Source organism: Palaemon carinicauda, chromosome 15 (genome assembly GCF_036898095.1).
Source record: "Palaemon carinicauda isolate YSFRI2023 chromosome 15, ASM3689809v2, whole genome shotgun sequence".
Taxonomy (NCBI): Eukaryota; Metazoa; Arthropoda; class Malacostraca; order Decapoda; family Palaemonidae; genus Palaemon; species Palaemon carinicauda.
This window is the reverse complement of record NC_090739.1, coordinates 13,310,766-13,320,765: the sequence shown is the minus strand read 5'-3', so window position 1 is coordinate 13,320,765 and position 10,000 is coordinate 13,310,766. Positions and strand designations below refer to the sequence as shown.

At 31.7% G+C, this 10,000-nt stretch overlaps 1 protein-coding gene across 1 annotated transcript in view; it reads right to left on the bottom strand.

The window, feature by feature from the left end:
• Positions 1-10,000, bottom strand: part of nrm (neuromusculin) — a 97,343-nt gene that overhangs the window by 37,755 nt on the left and 49,588 nt on the right. The window contains 3 exon segments of the mRNA XM_068388791.1: positions 5,099-5,132; positions 6,736-6,876; positions 8,254-8,411. Coding sequence (XP_068244892.1) covers positions 5,099-5,132; positions 6,736-6,876; positions 8,254-8,411 — 333 coding nt within the window.

Here is a 10,000-nt window from a genome sequence, read left to right as displayed (position 1 = left end):
TACCTGCTAATTGTACATCGCAGTTATAAGGCAAATATCACCGAAGTGAGTTAAATCATTTATTTCTTAGGCGATCAAACCAAACTATTCTCCCAGCTACGTTTTTATGGGAGATGCTCAGGACATCACGAAAGACTAATACGCCTAATACGCACAACTACAGGACAAAAAATATGACATGACATGCACACGCACTTACAGACGTATAAAACACTCGTGCACACGCACGCAAGATGCATTGCGTGTAGGCACACGCACTTTTTTCTTACGGGCTAACTTTGATTGGCAATGTGTATACACGCACGCAATTCTGAATATTATTGGTTTAATATCACTAGACCCTTGAAAGATTTTAGAGGCCAATATAAAAGCAGTGTCGTAATTCTATCTTAATAAAGTGTAATATATACATATATATATAATATATATAATATATATATACATAATATATATATATATAAATATTAAATATATATATATATATATATATATATATATTATATAAACAAATATATATATATTATATTATATAAACATAAATATATATATATTATATTATATAAACATAAATATATAAATATTATATATATATATATATATATATATATATATATATATATATATATATATCTATATATATAAAACATATATACAGTATCTTTAAAGTATGTGTAATATATAACCGCATTTACACAACTATACAGACGGTATTCAGCTACTATATTCAACGATCGATGGATGAAGCAGTTTATCTACAGTGAGGGCGGAATTACTCTATGACTAGAATAAAGATGAGTTTATCTTTTACCAAAATAAGCTATGAGATTAAATTCATAAATCTTTTACCTACGGCTGACCTATTATGACTTTTTTTTTTTTTTAAACAAATGACTAACTAGAAGGTACTGAGCGTTGGTAAGTCGTTAAGTATTCGACCATTGGGCGCGACGCAACTGCGGTGGTGATAATAGTGGTGATTGTGGTGATAGAAGTAAGGGCGTGATGGAGTGGTTATTATGGTTGGGCGGTTGTGAGGGCGTGGGTGGGTGGCGCAAGTACTGGCGGGCGTGGGTCTGTGAGCATCTGTTAGAGGGGGTATGAGCCAGGCGTGGGTGACGTCTTCCCAAAGCTGGTGGCGATGGTGGAATCGGCTGGAGAGAGAGAGAGAGAGAGAGAGAGAGAGAGAGAGAGAGAGAGAGAGAGAGAGAGAGAGAGAGAGAGAGAGAAAGGAATTAAAGGGCAATACGGGTACAGAGATTTACGAAGCAAGAGAAAACGAAATTCGAGAAAGATATGAAAAGGGCGGAAAGACAGAGATGCAAACAAAGATGATTCAATAAAAAGAGGGGAGAAGAAAGAAGCGAGAAGAAACGAGAGGAAATAACGGTGAAAATGGTCGGATAAAGAATGGAATAGTGAAACGACAGGGAGGATTGCAAGAATATTAAAGAAAAATTAAAAAGTTAGAAAATAAAACGGCAGGATTGTTTTTCAATTGATGATGATATAAAATGTCATAAAATATAAAGATAAAATTCGAATGTGTGTGAAATGAGAGACGCAAAATGAAAAGAACAGAATTGAAATAAAGAATAAAAGTACAGTTAAAAAGAGACATAAAATGCCCAAGAGAAGGATAGAGGAAGAATAAATGAAAGGAAATAGGGACGGAAGTATTGAAAATCGAAGGAATGAAGGTTGTTGAGGGTTAAGGAAAGAGAGAGAAATCAGAACGGGGTTTCAGACATGATATCAATCTATACAGAATTCAGGAGATAACGAAATGCTACTCTCTAGTTTCAGTGAGAAGTACAACTTGTCCAAAATATTGAATCTGGCTAAGAAATAAAAGGAGTTCAAGTTTCTATTCACTCACAATGGGTAGAAGGAATAACAGATTTCAGGCAATATTCTATATGATCATAGGGGATAACCTTTACAAGAAGCTGAACTGAAGTCGGGAAGTCAAATAAAAAAATTGGGATGAGCAAAAACCAAAAGTAAATAAATAAATACATATCTCATGTCTCTTGATGCGACACTAACGAAGGGGAACCTTGAAGAAATTCGAATCTAAGCCAACAATTGTAGTCGACATTTTAATGATGAACCAAATTTGTTGTTCCATTTCACCAGGACGTTAATACAAAGGCAAATGTCTTCAGGACCAGCATTGTGATGTCCTGGGGTCATAAACTCGTCTTTAAAAGTGTCGCTCTACATACAACAATAATTAAAACTTGCGGTCTCACCATCTACTTAGCCAAGAAAATTCTTATGTGTCACGCAAACGTTATTTCCGGCTGTTTTGTCAGGTTTTCCTTCTCGAAATTTTAGATAGGTAAATAATAAATGTCTATTTTAATTTTCATGTGCTCTTTGACCATATTAGGTCATACAGTGAAAAAGTCATTAAAAGTGGGTCCACCACAAATATGAGCAAAAGGGAAGTATTTTAATTATTTTTTTTTGTGGGGGGGGGGGGTTATGTTCCCAGTCATTTCAAGAATAATCAATCTTATAATCTCCCCATGCAAGATAAAAAGAACTTGAAAGTTACCGCATACTTTTCACAAAGTCATTCTATTTATTTAAAAAATAGGTGAAAATTAACACAAACTTGAATTAGCTATGCTCAAAATGGTGAAACGACATTTGGCGAAATTAAAAAAAGACCTTTTTAACTTTATCGACTTCTGTATGATTTTGAGCAGCAGTATATTGAAGCATTTTCTCAAAATGGTAATTTTATACTTCATTTTCAGGTGTGTTTAGTTTGCACAACTATATACAAGATAAACTGTGTACAAATATTTAAACCTAAATGTACAAAATATTTGAACCTCCTAAATGTACAAAATAATTGAACCTCCTAAATGTACACATATTTAAACCTCCTAAATGTACAAAATAATTGAACCTCCTAAATGTACAAAATAATTGAACCTCTAAATGTACTATGTCAATAAGTTTTGTCTAAAGAATTTTACAAGTTCACCAAGATAGTAATTCTTACTTTAATCATTATGAAAAACCTCACACTCGAGATCTGGTACACATTTATTTATTTACTAAAGATTGGAAACCAGTTTGATGAAATGGGGAATTAAAAGTTTTCTCTAACGTAGGCGAAGATGAGGTTCAGATGCGAAAATAATCCAGCGTGACACGTTTTGAATTTTCTATGGCTACCGACAGGATTCACCGAGAGAGAATAAACTGAAACAAAATACTGAGACAAGAAATAAAAGAATCTCGGTAGCAGTACCAACGCGGTAAGTGCAGAACAAAAGCTAACTTGGGGGGAATGGTGCGCTATTTATAAGAATGAAAAGGGAAATGTGCTATGGGTCACATAAATGATAAAAAGGACAAAGCGGACAAAATAGAGACAAAAGGCTTTATCTTGCTGCTGTAAACTATAAATAAACTTCTACGATGCATGAAATTTTGGGGAAGTTCGAATCCAAAATATGAATGAAAACGGATTTTTTGGGGGGTGGGTTGGCATCGAGGTAAATTTTCTTCTTTTCCAAAATATGACAGGAATAATTTTGCTTTATTCATAAACAAAATTTCTTGAAAAAAAATAACATTTAGAGCTTTAATCTTCAGTAAGATAACCAGATTTAATCTTCAACAAGATAACCAGATTTAATCTTCAACAAGATAACCAGATTTAATCTTCAATAAGATAATCAGATGTAATTTATTATATTTGAAAGTCTATATCGTAAAATTTGTAATTTAAGTAAAGTAACTTTAATTTCAATACAAAAGTTCAGTGAGAAATTTTATATTATAAGAAGTGCATGTAAAATTACCGACATATTCAAGTTCTCATCAGAGAGAGAGAGAGAGAGAGAGAGAGAGAGAGAGAGAGAGAGAGAGAGAGATTTAAATACTTTATCTCAGACTTCAGTAATCCGAAGCTATTAAAATCTATAAAGCTAATTTTTCAACCCTTTTTTTAAATCAAAGACTTAAAATATTAAGACTGCGCTAAACATTACATTACTATTCAGCCAAAGGATGTCTCGAATCAATTAGGAAAAGAAAATAAATTTCCCTCGAGCCATATTTTCGACGGACAGACAAATTCTCATTTTTTTTCCTAAAGATGATCGAAGATGAATTACTTAACAGAAGAAAAAAAAAAAAAACAGACAATAGGGAACGAGGGAGCATAACTTAAGCCAAGCAAAATAACTAAAAAAAAAATAAAAGCTAATTTTAGCAAAAGCAAATTTCCATAGCAAATGCGACTTATTAATTAATCTCAAGCAGAGCAACTGTGACTTACGGAGGAATTCAGCTAATCAAAGTTAAAATAGGTTGCTCCTACAAAGGGTCACATTATCATTGTTAGAATTTTTTATAGATTTATAAGATACATATTCATATATACACACATACATACATATATGTATATATATGCTAACATTTTATCACATTCTATATTACATAACAAGGTGGCTTTTCCACAGAGGTTTTGTGGTATGTACATTAAAATGCATGGGATCTTTTTAATGGCATATAAAAGCATTGTTAACTAGAATGTTAAAAAGTATAAATTTTTTCTATCATTTTATTTCCAGATGATAATGAGTGCCTCCTGAAGCAATATTACCCATGCGATGGAGGATCGTTCTTTTTTTATCATTATGAAATATAATTAATATTAAAAGATTTGAATATGAAATGCAGGTTTTTTCCATCTTATTTCTATTCATGCAAATCAAACTTTTGACTATTTTTCTTTATTTTACTTCCGATATTTATTTTGACACATTAATCCTCTCTTTCTTTACATATGACAAATGAAATAATGCATATCAAATCTACTAAAGAATAGAAAAAAAAAAAACATTGAATGAACCAAAAAACATTATGCTTCATTTCAAAAATGAAATCTACAAATTACAAAGAAAATCATAATTCTACAGAATAATCTACGAATGATCAATGTAAATATCAACTGGGCAGAATTTTCATTGGGAAAAGATAATTGCTAAAAGAAAAAATAAAATTAATATTCTATTCTTAATGAACCGACAAATAACTACTGAACAAGGAGACACAAAAATTCAGAACTTACTTCTCTCTGTCCTGCAAGTGCGCTGTACCGTTGTCTAGTGTTAGCAGGGAGGGGGGAAAGAAAAGAAAAAAGAAATACCACCTAATTATTATTCTAGACCTTATTGCTAGGTGTCATTAGCACAGCTGAGGCCAAATAACAAACAATTAGCTAGACGTGTTAAGGAATGACCACTAGAGTTTGGGCGTCCTCTTGTTTTGTATTTTTTCCCTGGTGTTGCTGTACCGAACTAAACTATTATGAACATGGCTGTGGCAATGTTCTATAGGCGTTTGGTAATCGTTCCTGCGTTGTGGGTAATATGTATATGTATATATATATATATATATATATATATATATATATATATATATATATATATATATATATATACATATTCAGTAAACATACATATACTGTATATATATATATATATATATATATATATATATATATATATATATATATATATATATATATATATATATATATACTGTATATATAAATAAATCCTTCGATGTGTACATCATAGTTGTGCTCTAAGATGTTAGTCTGCTGGTAAGACACCTATCTATGGCTAAACATCATGCTGTATATGAATCACTTTCATTGTATTGTCCGTCAGTCTTTAAACGTATAATGTTTGCTTAAATGTATACATGTATAATGTTCATCAGATCTAATGTTGCAGAGTACGTGGCAGAGATCAATATTCCATGAAAATGAAGGTTCGTTAATACTATACATAACTTTAATGGCTTATTATGAATACGGTGTATAAAAAAGAAGGTCTATATTTAAATATATACAATAATGACCCAGTGACGTATGATTTTGTGCTTTATATACAGCAAGATTTTTGTTCGTGTTACTGTTAAAAAATAAAAAGGTAGCCTTCACGCTTGTGATGCCAGTTAGCTATCTATACGTAAAACTTCCAAACTACACACGACATGGCCATCATGCAGTCTATGAACAACTGTGCTTAAAACCAATTACTATTCCATATTTGGTATATCACCTCACATTTACTATGACTAAACACCAAAAAAACAAGACAGTAACGTATGTGTTCATATACACACGCATACTATACATTGCACACACAATCATAAATGTACGTTTGTGTGTATATTATATTAGTGCATGTGTACATGATAAACTAATCTATTGTGCAACTATATGATACCTTGTAATGTCACATAAAACAGGTTATCAGCATATATTAGAAATCAAATGGCAGGTAACTTAATCTTTTTTCCCAGTGTCAGGGCAAAGCAAATCTAAACAAAAAAAAATAACTATAGGTATTTTTACCTGAGCAAATCATCATGCAATTGAAAAAAAAAAATACAAGCAGATTATTTAGGGAGGCAAATTAAAAATAATATTAGGCTTTGAGTCATGTAGTCAACTATAATACAAATTTGTACAGTTGTTGATGGGGATGAATGCACAAGTTACTTCCCATTTATCAGTTATGTAAATAAAAAGCAAATCTAAAAAGCCAAAAAAATAATAAAAAAAAAAATTAATCCTGAGGGTAAAAGATATTACCACATCAGAGGGATAACAGTTGATGAATGAAGATCCAAGTGTTAAACCGACCGCACTTTTTATACAAGTACGGCAGTAAACACTTATTTAAGGGTACTTACATTTTCCTGCTTGTCTCTGTCTGCGGCATAGGACGATGATGACGACGCACACGATTAGGACGAGGACGATGACGGCGGCAATGATGGCGGAGATGACGATGATGTCGTCGTTGCCCATCTTCTCCATGATGCCTGCGACACCTTTAGCATTTTAGGGAGGAAGAGGAACCGCCCCAGGGGGTAGGGGGGGGGAATGGTAGAAGGGTTAGTATTCAGTTAATAGGTTAGTTACAGTTAGCATTTACATATAAGCGAGAGATATAATATAGTTTCTATTCTTTCAAAATGCAATAAATTAATAATTTTACGCTAAGAAGATGAAGCGATAGAAAATAGACAATTTCTATTCTTTCAAAATACGATAAAACTGAATAGAATTTTACTCTTAGAAGATGAAGCGATAGAAAATAGACAATTTCTTTTCTCTTAAAATGCGATAAACCAGAATAGAATATTACTCTAAGAAATTGAAGCGATAGAAAAGACAATTTCTATTCTATCAAAATGCAATAAAATAATTTCAACCACTAAGATGAAGCTAATATCATCAACTATAGACTTCAGATGTTATATAAGACAAGGACAGCGATTGAGTGATAAATTATGACTGATAATGATCGAGAAGTTGCGCTCTAATGATTTTAATCAGATATATAAAAGAGCAGTAATTGAAGAGAAAACAAATGTAAACACATATCTCATACAATACTATATTACAGAGCTCAATGTGAAGAATAAACATGAAAAATTATAGACAGCATATTTCAGAACAAAAATTCTGCAATTTTGCAATGATTTTCATGCAAGAGATTTTGCTATGCACATTCATCTGGAAAAGCGAGATCGCTCTCATCTGAAAACAGCACATATTTACAATTGTCAAATAAATAGCGCTGGTTAGCACATCAATAAGCGGATACATGACGCACATTACAAAAAATTAATCTTATCATCTACAGCAGAATAATTGCGTAGGTTTAGTATGAGCTTATTAAAAGCGTATTCAAACATACTTAATATTTTAAAAAGAAAATTAAAAATACTTAATACTATTACTAATTAATTATATAAATACTATGGGAAAATATTGAATAATTTAATCAACGTCGTATAGAACTTTGAATAATTGAGAAGAATCTATATTTCAAAGCAATTATGATTATGATTAAAAATGTCAAAACTTCTGAATAAATGTAAACATTAAGTAATGCAAGTTATTAACTAATTGTAAATATTACCTAAAATACATTCATACTGTACATAATGTACTGAAAAAATACATAGGAATAATTATGCAACAAATAAAGTTGAACCGATATATGTGCAGTGTTCGTATAACGTACATAGTAAATGTATCTATGTATATATGCACACAATGTATATACACATACATATACCTATATACACGTATATGTTTGTGTACGTGTTATTCTGAAAATATATTTGATAATTCATATTCGTTAAACTCTTAATTAACCTATAAAAAGGATATAAGAAAGTAATATATTTGTATCTCACCTGTGACATCAATCTCGCAGGGTATGCCTTCTCCAATTGTGTTGTTTACGTAGCAGTAGTATGTTCCTAAGGACGACGCAGAGGCTGGAAGGCGGAGGCGCGACTCCAAGCCCTCAGATGTAACGTCTTGAGTCAGGGTCTCATTCAGCATGCGCCATCTATTGAGGATTTGTGGAAATTAGCGTATGAAGTAATAGTGGCAGAGAATTAAACCGAGTTAAGGTGAAGGATGATATGGAGAAAAGAGGTTTGTTGGAAGTGGATACCCTTTGATAGAAGGGACTAGTAAGGGCACATCAGGCAACCGACCCCTTAATGTAATATTAATGTCAAAAGGTACGAGATAATAAAATTTTGATCAAATCATACCAGATAAGAGATTAAACGTAAGTAACTTGATATATACAATAAACGGGAGATACTTAAACGTACGCCTGACGCGAAAAGGATTTTACATTATCACCCGTGGGGAAAGTATTACTTAAAAATCATTATGATCAAATGCATACCGGATCAGACATTTTTATGACTAAAAGTGGGTTAATTGAAGCCGGATGAAGTTAAAGTAGGTCTAATAAAATTACAATAATTTATAGCATGTTAGAGACTGGAAAATGCTTAAAAGTAGGTCAAAAGAAATAGAATACTTAATATTATTTAGGCCAATTGGTACGGAATGAATAATTAAAAATATGGTAAAAACACGGAAATTTTATTAGTAGAATAAGAGATAAAACAATGTTTATTAATAGGTATACCGATTGAAAAGTAAGCGTGATTAATGCTAGGTCAAATAAAAAGATTATCAAAAGTAGGTCAAGTAAAAAAAAAAAAGAAGATTAATAATATTTCAAAGTACAAGGATTGAAAAAAATGGACTTAGTATGAGAGTATGAGTCGGAATACTGATTAAAAGCAATTACTTTAAATGCAATTACTATAAAAAAAAATAAGTTTAAGTAATATAAATCTGGATACTTATGAAAAATTAAAATATATCAACAATAACTAATCTCCATAAGAAAATAAGTCGTCGATCATGAAAAATACTAATTACATTAATAGATGTTTATTCATAATGAGTTGTAATTACCGCACATGAAAACAACACATACGAGAATAAAAACATCAATGATAATAACATTGATGATAATTGAAATATTAAAATTGAATATTGTTTTTAAGGAGATTACGGTTCAGATTTAATAATAATTGATTATCATAATGACAAGGTGACATAATGAATTAGTAGCAGTGTTATACACTATGGGTATTTCATTAACAAATTTACGATTTGTAATCTTTATTATCATTATTATTCACGATAAACTAACATTACCAGTGTGTGCTACAAAGACAAAACTCTTCATAAAGTATTAATAAAAATCTCTCCACCAAAAGTGCAAGAAACTGGAAGACATCAAAAACAATGATTCACCAGAGAGAGAGAGAGAGAGAGAGAGAGAGAGAGAGAGAGAGAGAGAGAGAGAGAGAGAGAGAGAGATTCTAACACTAACAAGATATAAGGCTGTCATAACTCTAGCTTGAAAGGACAAAAAAAAAATATTCTGACCGAGAGCATTGTTGCAGAAGCGATAAAGTTCAAGAAAGGCAAGAAATGTAGTGGGAGAGGGAGAGAAGGGGGAGAGAACAGGGAGAGAGTAGGCGGAGAGGACAGGGGGAGAGTAGGGGCAGAGGGAGACAGAAAAAAATATAATAAAGACAAGGATCCACGTATATAAGTGAG